The 27831-nt window shown below is 38.7% G+C and overlaps 1 protein-coding gene across 2 annotated transcripts in view; it reads left to right on the forward strand.

Moving 5' to 3' along the window:
* The window catches only part of ror1 (receptor tyrosine kinase-like orphan receptor 1), a 136665-nt gene extending 128035 nt beyond the window's left edge, over window positions 1–8630 (forward strand). For both annotated transcript variants that reach the window (XM_044362015.1, XM_044362016.1), the window contains 4 exons: window positions 1874–2053; window positions 2853–3080; window positions 3763–4127; window positions 4909–8630. In XM_044362015.1, coding sequence (XP_044217950.1) covers window positions 1874–2053; window positions 2853–3080; window positions 3763–4127; window positions 4909–5602 — 1467 coding nt within the window. In that variant the 3' untranslated portion in view covers window positions 5603–8630. The remainder of the gene's footprint in view (window positions 1–1873; window positions 2054–2852; window positions 3081–3762; window positions 4128–4908) is intronic.
* Window positions 8631–27831: the final 19201 nt, after the last annotated feature.

The following is a 27831-nucleotide window of genomic DNA, read 5'->3' on the forward strand; positions in this document are numbered from 1 at the left end:
ACACACACAGTTACACTTATTCCCTGATTATTCATCTTCTGGATGTGCATATTTTGAAATAAACAACCCTTTATGTTCCTTGTGGAGTTTTTGACCCCTTGTAGTGCTATGGAACAGATTTTATTCGTGTTGTGCACATAAGCGGGTGATGCAATACACTGTCCTACCAATCATTTCACACCGTTCCACTGATCTGTAGGTGGCTCTAATGCACCAAGAAACACAGCAGTGCACCAACAAGGGCAGAGAAGAAGAAGAAGACTGCGAGCCAGTAAACATGGATGTAAACGATGCAGGATTTAAAACACAAAATCAGATTTGCAAATGTTTTATGAAGGAAGGAAATTGAGTCATTACATTTGTAGATCACATGGATACACACAATGAGTTTTGGCGAGTAACAGTGAATGTAACTTTAAAGATCTACTGTAGCACAGGGGTTGTTAGAAATGGCTCAACTCTTAAGTAATGAAACAAAAAAAAAAACTGGCTTCGGTCCAACTTTATAGGATACAAATCCCATGAAAAGACATAAATCAACAGTGCGTTAGTCTGTATCTCTGTACTCAACTCATCTCCATGTCCAGTCATTGCTACTGATGACCCTGATCTGTAAAAACAACTCACAAATACAGGATATAGTTTCATTTGTTAATAAGGCAAACGATTTCTTTAAACAGTTGAGCTCTCAAACAACGCTCAAACAGGAGTAAACAGTGGGGACTAGTTTTAGATGCGGATCAATGTGTAATCACAATGATCCAGACTCTTTTCATTAGTGGCTGAATACTCAGCTCTTGAGCCCCTTAAATCTTTTAGCACTTTGTTGATTGTTGCACTACTTCCTTGTTTGTATTATTTTATATGCACCTGTCTACTTCCAGTCATTTCTTACTTAAACTTGAAAAAAGAAAAAAAACCTTCTGTCTAGCTCTCTTTCTCATTGCACAGCCTTTTGAGTAGTTGAGTAGTTGTACCGCGGCTCTTTTGAGTCACTGTCCTTTAATGCTTGATTGTCTTTCCTCACTTGTAAGTGGCTTTGGATAAAATGTCTGGTGCTCTGGTATGTGGGACTGACTCAAAATAAACAAAAGTGGCCATGTTCATAGTAACGAATGAATATGTTGTCACCTTTATCCTTTAAACTTATATTGTCAGTTTTTCATGTATGTTTTCCTTCACAATACGGCATAATTGTTTGTATGAAATCCTTTAGTCTCCTTTTTTCACTCTCTCATCATTTTTAAGTGAGACCTACATTTGATTTATTCCAAGTGAATCCTCAAAAGTCTGCAAGCCTGTTAAAACCCCACATTTCAGCTCAGTCTGGCTGGATTTAGCTGCTCAAACAAACCCCCCCAGTCTAAGTCTCTCTGTAGATGAGAAAGACTAAAAAGGCAATGTCATCCCTCACAAAGAGCATTGTTATTTCAGCAGCCTCTCTGATTCTACAGTCTTGCTGGCAAAGGAGATAATTGCTTCGTCTTCCTAAATGCTGCTAACCTGTCAGCTAAATGGCATTTTTAAGCTGTGAACATGTTGCCAGATTTAAAGATTTTCCCACTTGGCTTAAAGGGAGTCATTAGGAGCTGATGTAATGGATTGAATCTGATTATGACAATTATCAATTCTCCAGGCTACAGTTGTATTTGTCTTACGTGCACTGCCATGCTCAAACAAAGTCAGACACTTATTTGGTGTTGTATTAGGCAGTTTGCCTGCATCGAATTAGAGGCACTAATGTGAACTTCATGTCAATATTTTCCACACAAGGATAATGGTGAGGAACGTGTACTGGCCTAACAAAGAAAATAATGATCTAATGATCTAATTTTTCTGTCTCTCCCTTTCCCTTCTCTTTTTCTCTCTGCAGAGTAAGGCTAAAGAGCTTCCCCTGTCGGCTGTGCGTTTCATGGAGGAGCTCGGAGAGTGCACCTTAGGGAAGATCTACAAGGGTCACTTGTACCTGCCAGGCATGGACCAGGCACAGCTTGTGGCCATAAAGACCCTGAAGGATATCTCCAGCACGCAGCAGTGGGGTGACTTCCAGCAGGTACAGAATGGATCTCCACCCAAGTTTACGTCCTCCAGTTTCGTTTAATTTCAAGAAATACTCAAAGTCTTGTAAAGATATCCATTTGGTGAGCTGGTAGATGATTCACTCGACATGGGGAATAATAGGCAACAAGTCTTATCTCAAAAAGAAGAAAATAACAACCTAACACAGCTGTAAGGCTTAACAGCTAGTAATTTTAAAATACATGCTTCCAACTGGCAATTTTGCATGGATTGGTAACATGAAATGTGGTACTAAAATACGCTAAATGCTGTTATAAACTGCAAAGCGCTTCTTTCCCAGCGGAAAGATCTCTCTTCCCACAAGACTTGAAGCATGACTTGTTATATTTCCACAGGAGGTAAATGTGGTAGGCGTTGGGAGAGTGTATACAGCTAAAAAATCACAGAACAGCAGATGAATTCATGGATGTTCACTTGAAATAGCTCCAAAAATAAACTGTAACTATTGGCAGGCTGTCCAGATAAATTTGGAAGGATTAAAATATAATAATCACTTTGCATTTGCAGAGAATGAGGTTAGATCTGAACTGCCAGCCTTTAAAGTGATGCTCCCCCCCCCAAAATGTGTCTTTTTGATAATGAAAAACTCACCCCTGGTAGGTTTGAAAAGCAGCAGTAAAAAGTGGAGTGAGCTCAGAGTGAACCATTAGAGCCATTATAATATCACAAGTATCAATCTAAAGAAACTATTTTCCCCAAATTTCTTATTCAAACAAAGCAACTGCCTTTCTTTTCGCTTGAAATTCACCAGTACGTTTTGGTTCCCAATACAGGAGGCCGCAGTGCTGACAGAGCTACAACACCCCAACGTGGTGTGCCTTCTGGGTGTGGTAACCCAGGAGCAGCCGGTCTGTATGCTGTTTGAGTTTCTTCCTCAAGGCGACCTCCACGAGTTCCTCATCATGCGTTCACCACACTCTGACGTCGGCTGCAGCAGTGACGAGGATGGTACAGTTAAATCCAGCCTGGATCACGGCGACTTCCTGCACATGTCCATACAGGTGGGATCAGAAAGCAGTATAGCCTTTAAACATCAAATTACATTTTCTTACTATTCAGGTAGATCAGTGCTTCTTAATTTAGATTTTAGCCCAGTGTCTTGAGAGTGTGAATGGGCATAAAACTCTCCTGGTTGAACTTAAAACTGTGTTGTGTGTGTGCTGCTATCAGCAAGGTTAAGCTGAAGTTGAAACTGTAGAAATGTGGCGAAACAGATGACAGTTGTTAGATTAATTGAGCAACTATGTGATTCCCGATTGCAAAAACAGAGCATTTTTTGCCTCTATTCTGCTACAGCGCTGATTAATGACTACCTTAATATTTAGAGCTATTGCTCAAACCAAACTGATGGAAAAACAGGACCTCTCAGAAATATTTACAACCACTGATGAAATATAAACTTATAGTATTGTTAAATTATCCAGGAGGCTCCCATGCTGCCAATTTCTCGCCCGTTTAAACTTAAGTCACTGAGATTGTCATAAATTACATGTATTTGTATTAAGCGTTTCGAAATGCTGATGAATGGAGGTTTCTCTGCTTGCTCAGTCAAAAACAGCACATAGTTGCGTCATCTCAAGATCTAAATGTGGTTAAGTCATCTCTCCTCCTACTGCTCCTTTCACTGCTTGCTGTCACGTCAAATTAATCCTTAAATGACTTTTTCTAACTAATGTAACCCAGGTGGCTGCCGGGATGGAGTACTTGGCCAGTCACTTCTACATCCATAAGGACCTTGCAGCACGGAACATTCTGGTAGGCGAACAGCTGCACGTCAAAATCTCTGACCTGGGCCTCTCCAGAGAGATCTACTCCTCAGACTACTACTGCCTCCAGCCTAAAACCCTGCTGCCCATCCGCTGGATGCCCCCTGAGGCCATCGCCTATGGAAAGTTCACCACAGACTCAGACATCTGGTCGTTCGGAGTGGTGCTGTGGGAGATCTTCAGCTACGGCCTGCAGCCATATTACGGCTTCTCCAACCAGGAAGTGATGGAGATGGTGAGAAAGAGGCAGCTGCTGCCTTGCCCTGAGGACTGTCCACCGAGGTATGTTTAGGTCAATGTTGCAGGTGTGACATAAAGTGTGGGATTGTAATACATCTAATAAATGATGTCATTTCTATTTATCTTCACCTTGTGTTTCAAAGCACATAAGTATGTATTTTGTTTATCACCACTGAAGACTTTATTCTTCATCTTAATGCAAAAAAAGGAAAAAAAAAACCAAACCTCATGTTAGCTAGCAGATTTCCAGAGGAACCTTCATGCAGAAAACAGATGTGCAAATGAAAACATATGAATCAATCTGCTGTTCAGATGTCATACCTACTCTCAGTCACTAACAGCTTTTTTAATGTCTGTTAAAGACTTGTTCCTCTGATGATCCTCTGATTTTACTTCAGTCTCTCCCTTTTGTTTTAGTTTTGGACATTTTTAATCAAGACTGAATCATGATCACAGTTCACAGTACAGTTTTCTTTTTTTAAATGTCTAGTTGTTTACAAAATAGAAAACAAGGAAAAGCAGCTTCACATTTAAGAAGCTTTAAACAAAGAATATTTGGCATTTTTGCTTGATAAATAGCTTAATATTATTAAATTATCAAAATGATCGTCAGGTGACTTATTGAATCAACCGATCGATGAACAAAATGATTGTTCCAGCATTATATATTACATAATTAACTAAGTATTCATTCACCACATCCAAGCAAATACTGATTTGGAGTCAGTAGTGTTACTTAAACTGTGAAAAGTATTACGGCTTCAAAAATAATTGTGACACAAATAAACATAAATGATAACAAACTAACTTTGTTGTCACTCAGGTTTTATGGTTTGATGACTGAGTGCTGGCAGGAAGGACCTGGACGGCGACCACGATTCAAGGACATCCACGGCCGCCTGCGAGCCTGGGAGGGGCTGTCATCTCACGCCAGCTCCAGCACGCCCTCCGGCGGTGGAGGCAACGCCACCACCCAGACCACCTCCCTCAGCGCCAGCCCCGTCAGCAACCTGAGCAACCCCCGTTACGCTGCCGCCACCGCTGCAGGGTACCTCTACCCGGCCCAGGCTATTCCCTCATCAGGCCAGATGGCTCAGATGCCAGCCTGGGCACCCATGACTGTGCCCCAAACCCACCCGCGCTTTATCCCCGTCAACGGCTACCCCATCCCGCCAGGATACGCTGCTTTTCCTGCCCACTTCGCTCCCCCGGCCCCACCCACCAGAGTAATCCAGCACCACCTGCCCCCTCCTAAAAGCCGCTCACCCAGCAGCGCCAGCGGCTCCACCAGCACGGGTCACGTCAGCGGCGTTCCCTCCACCACGGGCTCCAACCATGACGCCAACACGCCGCTGCTGTCTCACTGCATCATGCCGGGGAGCGGCGGAGGGCCGGCTCAGATGTACGGACAACTATCTCAGAAGCAGCTGGACCACGTGTCACAAACATCAGCGCTGCTTGCTGCTGATTCCGACGTACTGATGTACAACGACTCAGTCATCACCGCAGATCTGTAGATAAATAGAGGGATACTCACACTTTTTCAGCTCGGGACCCACATTTGAGAAGTTTAGCCTCTCACTAAGGGACCGGTCTAAGAATTATACTCTGGTCATATGGAGACTCAACAAACAGGCTTGTGAGAAACACTGCCGCAGCTACACAAGTATACACACAGCTTTGTAATGCCTTATTGTTTAAAGCAAGTGTACTTACTATCATGGTTTGAAAATGTTGTGTTATTATTTTAACCTCTCTGTAAATACGGTACATAAGTCCTGAATGAATGAATGAAATACAAAGATATATATTCAAGAGAACATTTTATTAAGGAAAAAAAAAACTTTTAAGATGAAAAAGTCCATCTTGTGTCCTCTGACTGACAGGCAACTCAGCAAAAAGTTCCCTGTGTCAACAACCCGGTCTGTGGGCTGTTTCGTGCAGAATCCTAAGGAGACGGTAACATTCATATCATGAGGTGCCTTTCAGCGTTGGTGTGATTTGCTTGTTGGTGGACAAAAATGTGCTGTACATTTGCTCGTACAGTAAAAAACTACATTTATAAAGAACGGGAACAGCAGATTGAACAAACCCGTGACCAACATCGAACTACTCAAAAACAACAGTTTGCAAGGCTTCATGCAAGGTGTAGAGGTGACATACCCTGCTCTTTGGACCCTGAAGCCAACAGCCAACAGCTATGTGACAGTTCCCCCATAGAAGCAGTTGGAATTGAAGCTAAAACAGATTTGCTACAAGTGCTTTTAAGTTTTCACACAAAATTTCTTCGGACATGACATGACACCTGAATGTTTTTTTTGCGCAGCCTCAATGACTCATCTGTGACATTCATCTTGCTCAAACCTCAGCGGAGAAACAGAGAAGCTGGGAGTTCTTATGATTGGATATTAAACTCTATATCAGACTTTTTATCCTCCCTTCCTTCCTGGCTCTCATACACCAAGACCCATCATGCCTCTCTCTCTCTCTCTTACTCTCACTTCTGCCCCTCCAAGCGGATACAGCATCTGACTTCAAAGCCGGCTGCAGCAGACCACCTACAGATGTACAAATGAAAGCACACAGCGCTCATATCCTCCACAGTTAAACTGGATCGGTCTCAGGGCAAACACTTCATTCAACACATCAATTTTACTGTCAGTGATGTAAGCTGAAATTTCAACTCTCACAAAAGAACATTATTTTTTATTTTAACGTAGATCGGATATGACGTTTCGACATAATTTTTTTACAGGAGAGTGTTTTCAGTGTTTTGAATTTTGAAGGAACTTATAGATTTCAGAGCTTGCATTCATGTGTCTTTGTCCTTTCCTCTCCTTGTTTCTGCATCGAATTGTACAAAATAGAGCATTTAAGACATGTAAGTACACAAAACAGAGAAGGCTCATAGTAAACAGCACTACCTTTACGAGTTTTTTTTTTTTTTTATCAAGTTGTATGCATGGGTATTTTTTTAAGGGCTCAGCCAGTACATGAACAAGGTAAATGCTATGGATGTCATGTTAAACTTGCCTGAGGAGAAGAATGTTTCACCTTAACAGGATTCATGTAGAAAGCTGGAGAGAAATTGAATCACTGTGTGCAGAGAGATTTATATGTATGGTATGTTGCTTTATTTGCTTCTGTATCAGTAAGTGGAGCTGTTTTTTTTTTTTTAACATCTGGCCCTGTGTGATATTAGTTTCTGTACACGCTGGACTTCCATCATGCAGAGAAGACACACAGGTTTACTCAAAAGATACAATCAGACACTTCTTATGCCTTACTGCAGCTGTACTAACATGTAGGTAATCCCAACGAGGGCAGGTGCAGGTTTTATAAGAAAAGAAAGACGTTTTTTTTTTGTGAGTCTCTCTCATTAAAAGTGTATTTATATTTCATCATGTCCAATGTCCAGCAGCAGGTAACCGTATGTGTGTAAATGATTCATTCTCAGTCCTGTAATCACACACATGATGCCTCAGCCATCTTTTACTTTCTGCTGATAGTTGATTAGAAGCACAAGTGAATGTGAAACTTTTCTATTTCTTTTCTTATTGATAAAAAATCACAACTGCAGTAACTAGGAAACCATTTGTGACCTTAGTTTTGTTAAAACTCTGAACTCTCCCCCAGTACCTGTGAAGTAGACAATCATTGGTGTAATGTTCCTCACTGTATGTGTTGCACTTCAGTGTTTTGTACAGACTATCATGCTCTCAGTCAGCTGTATCTGCTAACAAAGCACACATTCAACGCAACACATACTACAGGTACCCTGATAGCATTTCACTGTGGCTGTGTAGAGCATAAAGCACAGTAAAGATGGCTCACAGCCTACATGGTAATGTGTGTTAATTGTTTAATGGGAAAGGTTTCCAGTAGACATTTGAGGAATGTAGATAAACATGACTGTAATCTGTTCAATAACTACTTCATCTACCCTTAAAACCTGACATATTTGCTGAAGTAATTTATATGTTTTGAGACTGTTCAGTCCATGTTGGTAACCTCACAAGGAAATAGTAGCAGCTCCAAGTCAGCTCTTGTTTCCAAATTTAGACATGTTTTATTCCTCGACAATCCAGTCCAAGGTGATTTGAACCATTTAAAGTTAATTTTGCCCATTGAGTTGTTATGTCATTGCCGTCGATTATTTCTGTACTTTATCTTTTTTTTTTTCTTCTGAAGCTTCTTCTGAAGATTGAGCTACCTAGGCATCTGAGTTTGTACACATGACCTCCAACATGTAAAGGATTTATGTGTACTAAAATATAGCAGTGCAAAAACCACTTATACACAAGACTGTGAATCTTAATCAAGTCTAGGTATTTTTGTATTTGGCAAAAAAAAAACATTATTGTGCCTTTTTGTTTTATTTTATTCTAGATCCTTTTTTAACACCATACAAGTAAATTTCCATAGCCCATTACAAAAGGTTTACATATTGACCAAGAGAGGCCTTGTCTTTGTATTTTGTCTGAACATTTTTGCACAGATGTTTTGTATTGCAAAATCATTTATTAAATGATGTTGTTTGGTTAACCTTGCAGTAATGATATGATCATTTATTTGTAAGATAAAGGGTTTGTTGATCAGAATTGTAAAAACAATGTGAATCCACTGGGTGCCAGCAAAGCATCATTTCCATGGACTTTCTCGAATTTGTCTGTCTCGTGCAGTAACCATTGCTGAACAGCTGGTGGTGCCCTTTAGCTGTTTGATTAATGTTGGTATCAGCTGCAAAAACAGCTGGAAATAATATTAGTCCAGCTAGAATTTGGCCAGTGATGGAAAATGACTCTAGTGCAGTCTTCCTCTGTGCCACTTGCATGTGTAAGTGTCTGTTTTCTTTCATTTCCTGCTCTAACTCACATTTTGCACATTGAGCCAAAACGGCTTTAAATAAACCTGTGAGTAACTATGATTATACATGCCAAGAGAAGATGTAATGCTGAATTTACAGTATATTGAAATTATTTGATGGTCATGCAATCGGCAGGTAGGCGTGTATGTATAGACACAGGAAAGAAACCTAAACCCTTACCCTGATCCCTTAAAGGGACAGTTTACCCTAATTATAAAAAAAACATAACTACTAGTAGTATCTAGCAAATGCTGTTAGTTTTGTTTAAATTTACCAGTAGAACTACTGTTATCTAGACTTGGGGACACTGTTTCTAGTAAGAAATGATGTTGATTTTTATTTTCACAATATTTTTTTCTGTGCTGTAAGCGCCACAATCAGAATTTCTTGAAGCAGAAATTTCAGAGACAAAGACTTCAAACTCTGGACAAAGAGAACCAAAACTATCTACATTGGTTGTGCTTCACTAGAGGTTTTGTAAGGACTAAATATGTTGTTTTTATGAATCAACATCCTTTAAAAACAAGAAACTCTGAGCAGAACATATCTGTCTTCAGGCTGTTTATTCCTGCTCATCCTCCTTTTAAGTGTGAATCTGTGCGTGCAGTCACAGCGGAAAAACAGAAAAAGGACAGAGCTATTAGTCGAGATACAAACTTCAAAACATTTTCTGCTGCCATTCTGAAACAGTTTGTATTGTGAACGTAGTCTGCAAGCAGCAGTAGCCGACTAAACTGCCATGACTTCTTCATCAGAGGCGCAACACTCTGAAACTATTGGATATAATTTCTCCCAAGGCGAGAACTAAAATCATTTGCTATGCTTGCAAGTGCAGCCAGAAAGAGTAAGAGAGGAGGAGGAGGAAAATACGAGGCATCTGTAGCGGATAGACTCTGCTAGAGCAAGTAATACAACACAAGAAGTCAGGACCCTGTCAAACTCTGAGTCACTGACATACATGAAGGTAATGTAGACATTCACATCCAGGTCTGAGACTGTGTGTGTCTGTGTCTGCTGCTGCCTCTTTGTCTTGGCTGAAGGGTTTTGTAAGATAAACACATGGAAGGTTTTAGGAAAAATACTCCCGGTATGCATGGTTTTGGAAATTTGCAGATCAAAACACATTTAGGAATCTACTAGTCTAAAATTAGGATGTTTTTTAGACAATTTGGTTACATAAAACTTTTATTTTAACAGCATTTCTATGACTATATTGGAGTTGCAAATACGATTTTTATTGACTATTTTATCAATTATGTTTAACTATCTAGTCTATGAAATGCAAAAAGAAAAAAGTGGAAAATACCAATTTCCCACAGTGCAGGGTAATGTCTTCAAATTGCTTGTTTTGTCTGCACAACAGACCAAAAATATTAAATTACTAGTTATATAAAACAGACAAAAGCAGCAAATTCTCATTTTTCTCAAATAGATCCAGCAAATGTTGGTGTTTTTCTTTATCTATGATGTAAACGATTAATCAATTATCAAAATAGTTGTCGATTGCTGTTAAACTCTTAATTGATAATACCTAAAATGTTTCAGAGCGATTCACTAATTGATTAATCGCATATTTTGGTCAGCCCTGGATTATATTTCAATCGTAGACTGTATATAAATATCTTTATACAGTCTATGATTTCAATGTTTAGTTAGTACCTGTTTCACACTGACAAAGTCATTTAAATGGTTAAAGCAACAGTGTCATGAATCAAATACATTTTACCAAAATCAGCCAAATTTTTCCAAAAATATGAACAAAACTAAATGCTCACTTACTAGCTTTTTCTGGAGCTTTCAGCCATATCTCAAATCCCTCTTTTGCCATTCGCTGAAATTCCAGGAAAACCCAGAGAATCAACGTTTACTGATGACTATTTCATCACAAACATGTGGTCCTGCAGTCAGGAATGAACATCTGTGCTCAAATACGGCATCTTTTGACTTGCAAATCAGTTCTGGGAAGGATATAAATACCAAAAAAGTAAGAACGAAAGGGTGAAGTTGTTGCTTCGTAGCAGTGACGTGGTGTGAGTAAGATGGTAATCATGATTCAGTAGAGCCAAGCTTCAGACTACAAATCAACACCTTGTTAAAAAAAAAATGTTGTAAAGTCATTCGTTTCTACTCATGCGTGATGTGTTAGTGATTCATCAATGTTTTCTGTTTCCTGAAGTGGCAAAAAGCAGACTAAATGGACATAAACAGACCAGTCTCGCAGTCTGAAAGATGGGTGTAGTGGGGATGAGTGTGTCAAAGCCAGAGGGACTACTTCCTGCGACCAGACCGTGTAACTGAGGACGACCACTCCCTCTCCACCAATGACAGACGAGCCCCGAGGGCGCTCTCTGGTAAAGGAGCCCCATTTAGCCTCTTGAGTTCAGGGTGTAATGGGCTGTAATGGGCTTTGAAAGTAAAGAAGAGGCTGAAGAAGAGAATGAACGTACATTTGGCTTTAAGAGAGAGAGAGATGGATGAATAAAGGGAGGGAGGGGAGGGATACAGGTAAAGTGCATCGAATGGCTGAGAGGGATTATGTGTGGCTTTAAAGTACAGCATAAAGCAGAGGGGATCAGCAAGGGGAGGTAGGGGGTTGGTTGTGTATCAGCTTTACCATGGGGCAACATGTAAACAGTGAATCAGAGGAGAGTGGTGCAATGCAGAGAGGGACTCAACCTGATTGCTTCCAGTTGTGAGATCTGGTTTCATCTGAGCTCACTGGGAGGATCAGGAGGAGGGTGGAGGGAAAGAAATGTTCAGAGGCTTCCAGCATGAATATTAAAGTCAATATCAATATGTGTTAAAGCTTTGTCATGGTTATTTCACAAAACGTATGCAATATAGATTGTAGCAGAGATGTGTGATTGGAAGTAGAAACAATAATCTATTAGTCAGTTTAGACAATCTTTTAAATCAAAATACTTCATTTTATGGGTCTGTAATTTTTATTTGCATTGATTTGATACTGAAAACATTCTCCATATACAGAATGCTGAATTGTATGAATTGAACTGTAGACACACCGGCTCACTGTGCACTGACTCAAGGACTCTGTAGGTTATGGTAGCAATTACTTGGAATTAGTGTACCAACACTGTCTCTGATTAACATGTACTGAGTGCCAAACTACACAGGTTTTTCCCCCAGGAAACTTATAAATTATTAGGAAGTTGTTCAGAAATTACAGACCCGTGAAATAAAGTGTTACGAAAAATGGCAAACATTTGCTGGTTCCAGTTTCTCAAATGTGACAATAAGAAGCTTATAAATGAAATATCTTTGGGTTTAGAACAGTTGGCCAAACAAAATAAGACATTTGAACAGCTTGTGCTCTGGGAAATGTTAATTTTTTAATGATAAAACTGTTATTTTTGAAGCCCTAATTGGAAGGTGTATTATCAACTGAGAGATGAGAATCCAACTCCTGTTATTGTGATGATACTTTCAGCTTTCAGCCACTTGTTCTTCTATTTTCACATTTCACTTACATTAAATGTCCATTAAATATGAGCAGATATCCTCCATTTTCCACATTTCAACTGTCTTCAAGTGTAAAAATACTTTTTAACTCGTCCTCCATCCTTTTTTGTGGTTAATGTAGACTTAAAAAGACAAATCCATGAGGCAAAATGCATTAACCCTCATTTCATTGTGCAAGCCAGAGTGATGAAAGAAGTATTCAGATCCTTTACTGCACTAAAAGCACCATACAGTTGTGTAAAATACTATTAAAATACAATTAAAAGACCTTCATTTATATTTTACTTTAGTCAAAGCAGATGTATTAGCTATACGTACTGAAAGTATCAAAGTAAAATAAATAATAATGATGCATCAGTGAGTGAAAGCAGCATTTTATTGTCATAGCTTAATGCGGAGCTATTTTTAACTTGGGAAGTTTAAATACATTATATTTTATAATCTCACCATGTTTTTATGTAAAGTCTTAATTTTAAAAGCAAGTGGCACCTAAATATTGCTGTCTTTAAATACATTTTAGTGGAAGTATAAAGTAGGATAAAATGGGGTACAAGTACCTCAAAATTGTACTTGAGTAAAGTACTTGAGTACATTTTTTTAGTTACTTTCCATCCACAAGACAAGAGATAGAGGAGATAGAGGACTCGCATCAGTTAAGTGACAATTGAAGGCTTCCGCTTTGACGATACAATGACTGGCAGGAAGGGGATCAGAAAGATGGAGGAGGAGGAAGAGGCGGATACAGTTTCACTGTCCTCTCGCTCTGTCATGGCGGCACTGGAAACCTCCAACAAGCCCTTGATTGTTGGGGAACATGAGCTGTTTTTGTTGAGGGGCTGACAGGCGCTTGACCTCCGCTGTCCGTGCTGCCACATGCTGACCTTGAAGAGGGGAAGTAAAGTCAAGCCTTTGAACGCTGTCAAGTGAACTATCGCTGCTTGGTTTAATTTCCCCAGGGGCCTTGACAGAGTTGGGATAGGTCATGTAGACTACATACACATCTGCCTGCTCCATGCGGACTATTCTCTATAGAGACACATTTAAATTTATCTCTTTCTTGTGACTACAATCTGTTGGTTCATTTAAGATTTATTTGCAAAATAGCGACCTGAAGTATTAACTTATGGTCCCCGCCAGGATGTTTCGAGAAACTATTTTGATGTTGCAACAAGTCCTCTGAATTAAAAGAATATGTCGCTTGACCACATGCACTCCAAGAATGACACAAAGGAACATTTCCTAATCTGGCACCTCTATTGGCAGTAATCAAAAGGATGATATCATTTATCTGTGCTTTCCAAAACCATTACAAATCACTGTTAAAAAACAATCATGTTTTATGATGTGAAAACACTATGTGTCTAAAGTCACTCTGTGGTCCAAAATATATTTTTCTTCTTGTTCCTACAGTTGGATGTTTGAGCTTCACTGTGTAGAGTGATGTTTGACTCTGGAAGGCTTTTTTCACATTCATCTGCTGAAAGTGAAAAGTTTTCTGTGTTCACTATAGATCTGAATTAAAGGTGCGTACCTATGAGCATTGTTTTTGACATCACAGCTAGTCTGGAGCTAATCGAGGGCCAGTATACAAATTACACAAGTTTGGTGTGTAAACTAGAAGCATCAGTGCACAAACACAAAGAATGGACCTTTCAGTGAAGTAGGAGACATCTTGTGTCCAACAGTTGAACTTTTGAAATAGAGAATATGCTATTTCATGTTAACTGAACATTTTTTTTGTGGAAAAACATGTCAGACACAATTTATTATTCCAAGCAGAGGATTTTTATATGTCCTAAAACATGTCTGGAGGGATCTTTAAGCTCTGGTTAGGTTTAGGCTTAAAAACCACTTGGTTAGGTTCAGGGAAAGATCATGGTTTGCGTTAAAATGATCACTTTGTTAGGGTTAGAGAAACATGTGGTGTGGGTCCAAATTACTACGTTCATAAAGTTAGGCGACCTTTGTTGTCATGGCTACGATAACCACAGGGTTAAGGTTAGGAGACAATCATAGTTACGTTTTTTTCTCACTATATGTAGTTTTTGGGCAACTGATATTTTGTGTCGTTGTTCTTGGGAGGACTGTCTTGTTTTGATTTCATCTTGATACACAACCCTATTTTAAAGATTAGAAACAATAATAGATGTCAGCACAACATTTTCAGGTAGATTTGAAGTCTCAGTGGCTGTAACAAGAAAACACATCATGATTTTGAATATATTTATATGTACAAGTCATAAATTTTCTTGACAGTTTAATTTTAACAAGACTAAGAGTCAAGCCATGCTGCATGTTTACGGCCACGCTCTGGCACATTTGAGCTAAATGTCAGCATGCTAACATGCTCACACTGACACTGTCATACTGATTTTTAGCAGATATATAATGTTTACCATGCTCACTATCTTTGTTTGGCGTGTTAGCATGCTAACATTTGCTAATTAGCACTAAACACAAAGTACAGCTGAGGCTGAGGGGAATGTCATTAGTTTTGCAATAATTTGGTCATTTACCAAAGTATTGGACAAACTAAAAATTTGACCAGACAGTGGCGCTAGATAAAAAGTCAGAGGCTCATCAAAGTTATTACAATTCATCCTGATGCAGACATGAATTTGTGTGCCAGATTTCATACCAGTCAATCCAATACTTATCAAGACATTTCACTCAAAAACAAAAATGTAATCATGCTGGTGGCGCTTCTGGAAAAGTCAGGAGATCACTAAAGTCAGCAGAATTCATCCTCTGGTGATCATGAATGTTTGTCCAAAATGTCATGGCAATCCTTCCAGTAGTAGTAGTAGATATTTCAGTCTGGACCATACAGGTGGTACGACTGTCAGGCATGGTTAAAAATGAATCCCACAAAGCTGCACACAAAATATTCAGCCCCTGATTTCCTGTTAGTAACATTATCTGTTGAAGTGCTGAAGTACAGCCTTGTGCTAGCTGTGTCTTTGACAGCTGAAACTCATTGTTCAGGTCGAAAAGCATTCAGCTGTTTTAAACATTAACAGTCCTCTTCATTGTCAGACAGATACTCGTATGGCCGCAGAGTCGGAAAGACAGGAGGAGAACAATAGAGTGAAAGATGGATCCACATTCCTTCTCTCTATTCATGCCTCACAGGTTTGAGATCACATGACACCAACCCCCCCTCCTCCCCCCCCAAAAAAGACCCAGGGTGCTGTGATAACACTTTGCCACATCAGCTTTACATGACAATGAAAAAGGGTGATGGAATTGCAAATATAGGATGAGATAATGTGCTTACTGCACACAAAAAATTGTAATTAAAAACTGTGTCAGCAGCTGGATGACTCAAAAATGTGAAAGTTGAGAAATATTTTTGCAACTTTAGGGTTAGTGCAAGAATTTGATTGGATATGACACATTGCACTATGTGAAGAGTTCTGCTATAATACACTGACCAAGATTAAACATTTACTGATACTGGAAACTTTGTATTTTTAGAGTTAATGTGTTGATTTTACTCCAGTGACCTGACTAATTTCATTTATTGTTAGACTGCAGATCATCCAGCATCCCACAAGTCAGACAGCATGTAAGATCCTCATACAGGAGCCAAAGATGATAAGATTTTTAAAAAGATTTGAAAGACCACAGCTAAAGAGGTTAGACTTATAATTACACTATCACTATCTTTTAAATCACATGCGGGGTCAGTCTTTTGCAGAATGCGTGGTAAAATGCTATGAAATTGGTTTCATTCAACTTAAAACATGATCCTTTATCAAGTTAGGTAGTGGCCTTGGCAGTATTAAAGAATGCAAAACAAGTAGCTCAGTGAGAATTTCTTGTCTACAAAAAAAACATAATTTTTTAATTGCTATAGTTGATATTGGTCCAATCATTTATATTTCATTAGCTGCATCGTCTCTGCAGTGATTCCTCTGATCATTGTGGAGGCCCTGACTTATCCTCCTCAATCAGGGGTACCACTATATCAGCAACAACGTCTTCAAAGTGAATAACACTTTAGCCAAGTGAAAAGGTGAATGCTGGCTAAAGTTGAGAGAAGTATGCTTCAAAACAAAGAAAGTTTGCCAAAAACTACAGACGGCGAAGATCACGCCTGTTCATAAAGTGACACAAGCTGACCGGAGTCACAGACAAAAAACAGTTACACATGACATATTCATTGTGAACTTCAGCTAAAATAGAAAAATATGTAAGTCAGGAAGGACAGTAATTAATGCAGCATGTGGATGACCGTAATGTGTGCAAACAAAACACACAACCTTAACCAAAACTGTCTGTTGGAAGAGGAAGAAAAGAAAGAGGTTGGAAATTGAAGCCACTGAGGCCAAAGCTGCTCAGGTGTAGGCTGTTTCCTGAAGTCCTTACCTACTCTGTTTATTGGCTCCTGAACCAGGAAGCCAAACCAACCACACGGTCATCCCCATGCTGCCAATACTACTGCAAACAGGCAGCCACAAATGCTAAATGCTTTGTCCGTCCTCCAGGCCCTCATCTGACCGAGAGAAAAGTTCACCGTGTCTTTTTTGACAAATTTGCCACATTTTTTTTTATCCCACAAAAGTTCTCCATTGTGAGTATACTACCAGCTTCATCATAACATGTACTGTACAGCATGTAATCCATCAGAAAAACCATGTTGTGTTAGCCAAATAGAGCCTTGGTATGGTTTCACTGCAACACATTTCACGCAGGTGTTTATTCATTTATTAATTTCTTTATTCATTCTAGTATATATCATAATAATCATCCCCACTTGGCGTACAATGGCACCAACTTGACCTTAAGCTTTAAATGTTTTGAAGAAAACGTAATTTGTTTAGTCAAGCCTAAATAAAAACCGGCCTCTAACAAGGTAAAAACACTGAAGTACAGCTTAATGAGATTTAAATGACTGGAGAGATCACGCTGACTGTTAAACTGAGTGTGTGTGACATGCTGCACTCCAGACTCAGGAGGATAAGAGATAGATATCTTGAGACATGATGCATTTATATTAAAGTGAGAGTGTGTATTTATGTACTCAGAAGTAGTGTATAAATAGTTCAGGAATTGCGGACATAAGTAGCCCACAGCAAGTACCACATGTATAAATGGCGCCTGCACACAAAGAAGGATTTGTGCATATATGTTTCTTAAAAAACAAACTTCACTGCATATTTATTTTTAACAAAGTGCACATTCTGTACCTGCGATTGAGAGGATCTCATGTGATAGTTCAGCCCTGAATACAAGAGGAAATCCTATCCTTAACACTTTTGAAATGAGTTTTGTCTGCAAGTATAACAAAGATAAAGTATATTTCTCAGTACCTAACCTCTTCAACCTCATGACCGGGCACTGGCTCAGTCATTGCTAACTCATGCTGTGCAGCTAATAATCATTCAAATGCACAGAGCTTGCTGAGATAAAATGATGCACAAGACATCTAGAATATTAGATGTTAAGCCATTAAAACACTGGTTTTAATATTTCGCTCAGTGTAATTGTCATATAGCTTTAATGAAAAGCTGGAACAACCTGATACTGAATATATATGTCACTGTCAGACAGCGTGCAATAAAAATGTTCCATCTTCAAAGCTACTTAAGAGAAAAATGGGCTTTGAGCTAAGCTTAGTTGAGCATGTTAGTATGTTAACATTTGCTAATTAGCACTAAACACAGAGTTATGTCACTAGTTATGCAGGTATTTAGTCATAAACCAAAGAATTGGACCAACATTGACATCCTTTGAGCCATTAGCGTGGCAAAAAAAGCCTCAATCTACATGTATAACAGCTTTTTATATGTTTTTTAGTGTATCTGGAACATTCAGTATCCCTCAAATGAAGAGTGCATTTTAAATTTGACACAGATGTTAGCTTAGCTGTGTACATGGTAATTGAAAATGTATATAAACAAGTTTCTACACAATTACTTCTGTTCGGCCCCCTTTGATTCAGTATAATCCTCTTCAAATAAAGAAGAGCATTGAACATAGACATTAAACATTCTCCTCGCTCAAACATACAATCTCTAAAAATATTCAGATGCACAGTATAGTCCCTCCTCTCCTCTCTCAATCCCTATCCCCACCCCCTCTACCCCTCTCCTTCACTCTCTCTCTCTCTGCCTCCACTCGCTCCACACAGACTCACTCTCTATCTAATAATCCGTCAATCTTTGTGTTGGAATGGAGGTCTAATGCTTTCCATCTGTGTGCGTCAGTTGCGGGGCTCCAAGGGCAAGGCCTGCCACTCTTTATTCATTCCCCCTCTCCACTTCAGCTCCTTTCCAACAAAACCCTGAGTCTGGTTCCACTCAGCCTCTAAAGTCTAAGATCTCTCTCCACGCTGGGGCCCCTCCTGGCCTGAGGCAGCGGGGGGAGGTCGGCCAGACCCCTGGATCCTAGAGATTCTGGGTCACTATGAAATATATGAATGAGACAATTAATCACATGCCTAAAGGTTCCCAGCCCACGTGAATTTACAAGACACCACGCATTCCACATAGATTTTTATTTTGGACATTTTTATTATCTGCAGATTAGAAGATACATATTTAAGACACATAACTCTTTACTTTCACCTTCTCTCACCTTATTTTTATCATTTTTACAATACAAATGTGGACAGTTTCATAAGTTTCCTCAGAAAATTAAAGGCTTGCACGGTCTAAGACATAAACGATGAGCTTAACGTGGATGATTAGTAAATGCAGTCCATAAACACTAATTTCAAATTATACTAATGGATCACAAGATTGTATGTAACATCAGCTAATTCAATGAAATGCCAGTATAAATGACTTTTGTAACAGAGAGGAGTACGCTATATCATTGTCTATGGCAGCGGTTCTCAAAATGGGGATCAGGGACACCCGGTGATTCCAGGGTGTCCCCAGCAAAAAGGGGAATAAGTAACACAATGACAGAATGTATGATTATTTTGGTCATGGGTTTCATGCATTTTCTGTATTTAAACATCTAAAAGCAAAAATCTTATCAGATGGGGGTCCATGATCTGATTTGTGCCAGTTTAGGGGTCCTTGACATGAAAAAAGTTTGAGAACCACTGGTCTATGAGACTACTCAATTGTTCAAGATTTCTGCACAGAGGTAGGTGATCATGTATAGTATATATACACTTACCTTTTCAACATAATGCATTCCAGTACACCACCACCACCCACTACGACCTCAATAATAGACATATGGTAGAATTATCACCTTTCTGACAATGTCAACAAAAGCTGAAAATGTATAAGCTTCATAAATGTAGAATTTATGGCAGAGCTGTCATATTGGATTGCATTAGATTGCACAGCTGGTCTTGATAAAGTGTCTGGTGAGTGTATATCAGTTCTGCTTGAAAAAACAAGAAAAAAACAAAAGATAGTATATCAAAATATAATGTTTAACATGTGATACAAAAAGTAACATATAGTACAAAGCTTTCATGTGTGAGAGGCGCCATCTATCTATCTACCTGACCTGATTCAAATAAAACTGTAAATAGGAGCTTCAGTTCATCAGACACGGGAAACTAATCAGCACTCTCAGCTGAAATCATGAAATCAAATCATGTTTCAATAGACTCTAAAATACTGCATTAAACAGCCCGACATAATCAGTCTCATCCGGATGAGACACGGTCTGTCTTCCTCTGAGACTTTGTGAAACTCTTCCAGAGTCAGACACATAGCTCCACATCTTACTTTGTTGTGTCTGGTTGTATTGCATGTGACATGGTGCTCTGGATGTTATTTAATGACATTCTTTGTTATGAGAGTCAACAGATATTCTCATCAAGCTAAATAAATGAACAAATAAATGGAGCGGGAAAAGCTAAAAGGTTGAAACTATCATATTCTAGACCCAGAGAAACTTAAACAACTAGCTACTCAGTAAGAGAAAGTGTAGATAAAATGCATGATGATCTCTCTGATATGGCTGAAAGCTGAAGATTTAAGGAATACAATAGTTTTGAAACAGCCATACTGTCTCTATTCTAAAATATTACTTTTTGGAAGTACACATAGTTATCAAACAAGGCAGTTTAAAGAGGGGTTAAATCATGCTACCCCAACCAAAGACTAAACCAATCCTATGAAAAAAACAGTATTGTATAAAGCCATATCTCACTGGAACAGTTTGCCATGCTTTATATTGTAAAAATCTACAAAAAAAAATACATTTTAAGAAGAAGCTAAGGATGTTATTCTTAAAGATGGGTCTGCAAAATACATAAAACAAAGTATTTATAGTAATTTATAGTTTAAAAAAGTTTATTTCTTTGCAATATGTTTGTTTAGATTAACTGAATTTGTTACCATTGTTTTGTTTAACTTGTCAACCAAATTTAAATTGTTCTATTTTGATGTTTTGTATAGGCCCATGTATAGTCTTGATGTAATTTTATTGTTGGATGCAATGGCAATGATGTAACTATATTGTTTACTGTATGTAGTGTAAGTGCAAATATTGATTACACATGTTTTATTCTATTCTGGACTCCAGGAAGAGTAATTGTTGCTAAGGTAACAACAAATGAGGATCCAAATAAACAATAAACAATATTTAAGAAATCCTGCTTGTGTGTATACATGCATATGTTGCCTACATTGGGACTATATCTACATTATTGCTGAAACATTTAGTCTTAATGGATTGATATTTATCAATCAAACAATGTCCATAGTTGATTAACCAGTTAAGTCCATTATCAAGCATACATGTCAAATCTTGTTTGTCGAATCTCTGTTTCCAGCTATTCAAATGTGACTATTCTGGTCTGTTAGCTGGACAAATCAAGTAATTGGTGAAATAATCAACAGATGAATGTACAAAATTAGTTGCTGGCTGCCTTAAAATGCATAATGTATATAATATAATGATGAAAGATACACTCACTTTTTAGGAATTGAGCACTTTAAACTGAATGATGCCATCTAAATGCTGTTTTTACTGTGTGTGAGTTGCATCAGCAAACCAAAGTCTTCTTGATTTTCTGGTTTTTAAGCAAAAGTGTCATGAATCTGTTCATACTGTGCAATAAATGACTGCATGAGCGTGCTACAGACCACCCAATGACGCTATACGTGGCATGTGGACTATGACAGTGATGTCGATGTTTAAAGAAAGACTAATTGTACGGAGGACAGCCCAAACTCTGCAGGAGATTTTACAATATAATGACATCTTGTCATGGTGGGGGAATGCACTGGTGCCATCAAAGGGAAAGTCCACCCTAAAACTGAATGCAGCCTGTTGCTGATCCTCTGATCTCGGCGAAACTTTAATCAGAGTTTGTGAACATGAAGTTAACTTACCTGAGAGCTGGAGACAAGAGAAGCAAGATTTGAAACGGTGATGATGATGAAAATATACCTATACTCCAACATTAGCTTCCTTTTCATTTTGAAAACATGAAATGAAAATTCTTGTTTAGGGTGGAATTCTGCAGTAATTCTGCGGCAACAAAAGTCATCCATTTGAGCAAATTAATGGAAGAAATGGTTGGAGGGAGATTTTGCTTTGCTTCGCTGGCAGTGAGACATTCATACAGCATTGTGCCTCGACTTTTATCTCCCATCTTACACTGTGACCAACGCAATACTGCAGCCTCAACAAAACAGCCTTTGTGGAAAAGTCCTGATTTGGATTAAAGGCAGTGAGTGTGTTGTGCATATTAGGCCTCAAGGTCTCTTTCAACTGCACTGTGCAGAATCACTACTGAGATCAGATGTGAGATTGTGATCGTTCTCCCATTTCCTGGAGATAAAGGTGTGAATGGATGTCTTTGCAGTGCTCAAAGAGACTGGAGTAGTACTGTTTTGCGTATTATTAAACCATCAAATTCATAATGTGGACTTTTTTTTTTCTGGCTTCTCAAGCTAATTTAAAGTCCTCCTCCACTCAAAAATGTGTTTTGCTTTTTGCTGCTTCACTTGGATGTTTGAGCTTCACTGTGAAGAATGACGTACGATGTGCAGAGTTCACATTTTTGGAAGTGTGATTTGGAAATTTGAAGCCTCCAGTGCACATAGCATGTGAAGAATGTGACCTTTAGTTTCATGTAGTTTCATTTTTTGAAAGAAACAACATTCATTCATAGATTCTGGGTTTTTTTTTTTTTAATTTTAAGAACTTTCTAACCATGAAATTGTAAATCTTGATCAGGCTTTTCAGGATTTTCAGAGCAGACCATTTTGATATGTCTTAAAACATGTCTGGAGGGGATCTTTTATGGGGACATACCATGCTTTTTGTGATTTTCTATTATATTTGTACCATAGTTGAATGTTGGATGTTAAACATTGTCAAAACATGGTCAAAGTTTCAAAACTCAAGGCAAACATAAAAATAAAAATGCTCCCTGCAAGACAAAAGCCAGGGCTTCAGCCTCATTTGCAATGTTACCTCTACTTCCTCCTGCTGATGACGTCAGATTATTCACACATGCCAACAAACAGCTGTCCGTTCCATAGCTTTCGTTGCTAAGGTTGTTCCATGGTTTGTTCACGTTGTCTGCTTGCATATTTAGGATCAGATTATGGCTCAAACATGTACAGATGTATTTGAGAAGTTTCTATTTGGAGTAAAGAACAAGAAAAGTAAGTCAAATCCTACTACTACTGTTTGTTTATGTGGCCTGCGGAGCCAGAGGAAACTTCCTGAAGCTGACCAATCAGAACAGAGTGGGCTCATCAGGAGGGGGACCTTAAAGAGACAGGGGCTAAAACGGCCTGTTTCAGACAGAGGCTGAACTGAGGGGCTGTGTAAAGGACCAGTAGAAGATAAATAAGGAGTTCTTTTAAGACTGTAAATCATGCAAAAATATTCCAGTAGAGCCCAAATATAAATATAGACCTGGAAATGTGCATTGTATGTCCCCTTAAACCTTTATTTTCTAATTTTATAATGCAGACTTCAGATTTATATGAACCTGTTTTACTATAGACATGGACCAAACTGATTTCAGTTTAAAACAGACATATTTGAAGTCTTTACAAATCCCTGATTGGTGGGAAGATTTTGGTGTGAGCTCTCTGTGGATGTTCTAATTAATATTTCATATTTCCTAGGTGAACACAGAATTGGAAAAAAAAAAGGATGCCACAACATGGCATTAAAACATGTTAACGACTCCTCTTCTTCTTCTTCCTGTCTGTCTTCTCTTCCTCTCCTCCCCCCCTTCTGCTCCTTTCATCTCCCCCTCTCTTCCTCTGCTCCCGCCATCCTCCTCTCTTCATCCCCTCCTACTCTTTTGATATTTTCTTTTTAAGGTCTGTGTCTGTGCTTGCATGCAACACACACTCAAATTCACGCACAAACACATGAAGCAACATTTCTCATTATCGGTCGCAACCAGCAGGCAGCTTTTTAATCAGACTGCTTGTTTATGTTTGTTGTGCTGCATGTGCACACACACACACACACACACACACACACACACACACACACACACACACATACACACACCTATCTCTTATGGTTTTCCACACATCTTTCATACACAAGCACACTGAGTCATATTTTTTGCTCTTTCTCTCAAACACACGCACACACACAGATGTCAAACACAGCACTGCACAAAGCCACAGCTTCAGTCTTGAATAGAGTCAGAAATAGCGTTGGGTTTGACTTGGAATCGGCTTAAGTCTTCAAAGAGAAAATTTTTTGGTGCAGCAAAGGGAGTGAGAGAGTGAGATGGAGGGAGATGGAGGGGGAGACGAGGAGAGAGAGAGGGAGGGAGAGGGGGGGGGGATGAGAGAACAGAGCAGATCTGGTTATTATATCCAGCTGTAAAAAGGGGGCAAAAAACTTCAAAGAATCATGTTGCCATAGCAACTGTATGGTGCCTACTTTAAAGCCCCACCCCACCCCCCTGCTTAGACATACACACACACACACACACACACACAGACACACACACACGTAAGAAATATATTCATAAAAATTGATGGCAGCAGAGGAGTAGTGTGTGTGCTGGGTACAGACTCACTCCCTGATACTTCTTCTTCTTGTTGCTCTCCGTTTCCAGCAGAGATCATATTGATGTGTGCAGCTAATTAAAACCCGACAGAGTTAGCAGCTAATGCTGTAGTTTCCCTGTGTGCAGTGAGTGGTTAAGCCTCATCTGGTGATACTGGAGTTGCTTCTTAATTTTTTGTCTCAGTGGTTAGGGCTTTTTCTTTGTAATTATGACATGATATCACATTTCCAACACTCACTTTACATTTAAATTGCAGTTTTTACAATTTGGAGTTTGGAATCCAAGTTTTGCCCGATGTCACTGCTATTTTATTGTCTCTTAAATAGATTTTTACACATGAGGTAAGCATTCACCCTTTAAAGCTGAGGGACCAAGTCAGACACATCTTAATTTTACTTGGTCTTGCTTTTTAATAAAGAAAATCACACTGTTTTAATTAATCGTTCTTTAAAGAATGAGTTCAGGGACATTGCTTTAATCAGTCTCTGATCATAAAGTAGGCTACTTGTTCAATGTGTGCAATGTGGCACTTTTCTTTTTTTTAATGAAGAGTTGTCCTCAAAGGTTTAGCTTCTTTATCATCATCCACAAGCATAACATTCACTTTAATTGTAAGGAAAGATCTTTCTCCTGTGAAAAAGAAAGAGCTAATGAACTCAGATCAATCTCAGATATTCACTGCTGGATTTTTGTCATTCCATTTTGCAAAACAATCTTGGTACTATGTCTATAAATGTCAGTCCTTCAGCTGCATACCTAGGTGGTATTTTTAACAGTAACCTTCTTTTAGTAATCAGACTGGTTCAGTCATGTTGCTCCACTGAACATTTCAAAAATCAGGTCTCTCCCACCTGCTGATAGTTTCGATCACTGTTCCTTATACTCAGTGTTATGACAAAAACCCTTTACAGCTGTAAGGCATTATAACTTTATAAACTAATTAAATTCATTGTTTGATCTTAGTTTTTGCTTCATTCCTCTTTTAACTCTAACCATGCTAGGACTTTGCAGACTAAAGCACATTCATTACCACAACACTTTTTTGTAATATTTGCTTAAAACAGCTACAATCAATATCTTTCATAATAAGAATGTATCAAATGACAAGGTGCAATGTCAGAGGCGTCTGTGTATGTGTTCACAGCTTGTTTCTGCTGCCCCCAAGTTGCCAAAAAAAACTGAAATTGCAGGTTAAATGTGATTTAAAGACTTCATTATTTATTTCACTGCAAACCATTACAGATCCATGTGTTTAGTTGTGGATTCAGTTATTTGTACATGTGTGAGAATAAAGGTATTAAGAGGGTAAAGGAGTCTGTACACATGTATGCATAGGGCTCAGATTTTCATGCACCACTCCTGTTTACAGATGCTAATTTTATTATTGGATTATTAAAAGGTCATTGGTAAAAATGCAGCAAAGGTCCCATAGGTCAATAAACAATATGTGCAGCTGTGTCGCCATGTCTGTCTGTGACCTCTGAACAAAGTGAGTCTCTCTACTGTTTTGATCCATTTCTCTCTAGGTTTTCTTTTTTTTTTCTTCCTCTATCCTTCGTTCATGACCATGTGAAGCACAGGGGTCTGTCATGCATTAAGAAGAGCCGGGTCTAGCTAGTTTGTCCCTGGAGCATTTCCTGTCTGCAGATGGATCAATGCCCAGAGACTATGAAGCTGAAGCTCTGAAGCTGCCACTGAGTTCAAGTAGGCTGGGAACTGGGAGGTTGTTTATGTCTAAAATGATTTCTGTTTTTACCACGGGGTGATCACCAAGGCGCCATGGTCATCAGAGAAAAAAAATCAGATTAGTCCTCTGTATTTGAGGCTTAATTGGTGTCTAGAGCACTTGAGAGGGTCATTTTCCACATATCGTGTCTGATATTTTTACAAGGTCCCACTATACTGATGGTCGACTGTTTATTGTGTTAATCCGTCACAGATAAGTCACTGGTTGAGAGCATCAGAATGTTGAAACTTGTTTACATTTTGGGTCTCATAATATTCTTTCTGGTCTTTTTGTTCTGCTCTTTTTATCTCCCTGATGGGACATAGAGAGAAGATGAATGACAATTTTCCTTGACATGATGATGTTGTTGTCTAAACCAAAGAGTATTAGGAGCATCTGTACCCATAACATTTCCCCCAAGTGGTTTGAGGCTGACCCAGGACCTGCTGGGAAAAAAGAGATAGCAAAGAGCTGCGGCAAGGTTTCTCATGCAACATATCATAACGAGTGTCATGCACCCTCATACCTCCAATCAGCCAACTAACCAATGATTAAGGAGAGCAGGTTAACGTTCATATTAATAGACATGTTTCATGCCTTGAACAGATGACGACCTGTGTCAGTCTGTCTGACATGAAGTGTGACTCATATTATTTTTATTGTGTATTCTGTTTATGAATGAAAAGAAGAGTCTCTCCATCAAAGGACTATTTGTGGAGCTGTAATGCTCCCATGTTTTATTCAGTGGAGCTAGAAAGCACTGTGTAGTAGCAGCTGAGCTCATAGAGCCGTTCAGCTGTGGAAGTTGTATAGAATTGGTATGAAACACCAATACACCAACAGTCATAAAAACAGTATGACTTCAATGAATTTGTAAATAACTTAGAACTTCAGAATTTCTCTAGGTGGTCTTAGCATCAGTGTTTTTAACTATAAGCCACAAGTAATTAGCGTTAGTGTTAGCTTGTTGTCCTTTGCATCTATCAATAGCTAAATTATTGGAAGGAGGGGGCTATAGGCTCTATAGCTATGCTAGCGGCTCTGTGAGGCTACTTTGGTAAATGCTAACATCAGCATGTTAACATGCTTTCAGTGACAATGCTAACATCCTGATGTTTAGCAGGTATACTGTTTGTTTACCTATTATCATCTTAGTTTATCATGTTATTGTGCTAACATTAGCTAATTAGCGTTAAACTCTAAGTACAGCGGAGATTGATGGCAAGGAACTTTGATCTGCTGTTGGCACGAGATAAAAGATAGGGAAAATTATTACGACTCATTCTCTGGGGACCATGAATGTTTACCAGATTTTATGGTGTTGAGATATTTCTGTCTGGACCAAAGTGGTAGACCAACCCAGAAGTGATTCTAGAGTCAGATGGAGCCCAGAAAATCTCACAGGGCCTCTGACTGACTTTAATTTCCATTAAATTCCCCAGAATACTTATTAAATATTCAGATATTAATCAAAAAGTGTTTATAAAATCTAAACATTTTTATTTTGACACATGCATGCATGTAACAGCAAAAACCATATGTAAAGAACTCCTTAGTTACAATAGAAAGATAGTTAAATATTAAAGAAATAAGATAAATGTAAACAACTTAAAAATATAAAGTTCAAAAGTATACAAATATATAAAAATAATAATAAAAAACTGCAAATCACTTAAAAAAAACTTTTTAAAAA

The sequence above is a fragment of the Thunnus albacares genome, chromosome 9 (assembly GCF_914725855.1).
Source record: "Thunnus albacares chromosome 9, fThuAlb1.1, whole genome shotgun sequence".
Lineage (NCBI taxonomy): Eukaryota > Metazoa > Chordata > Actinopteri > Scombriformes > Scombridae > Thunnus > Thunnus albacares.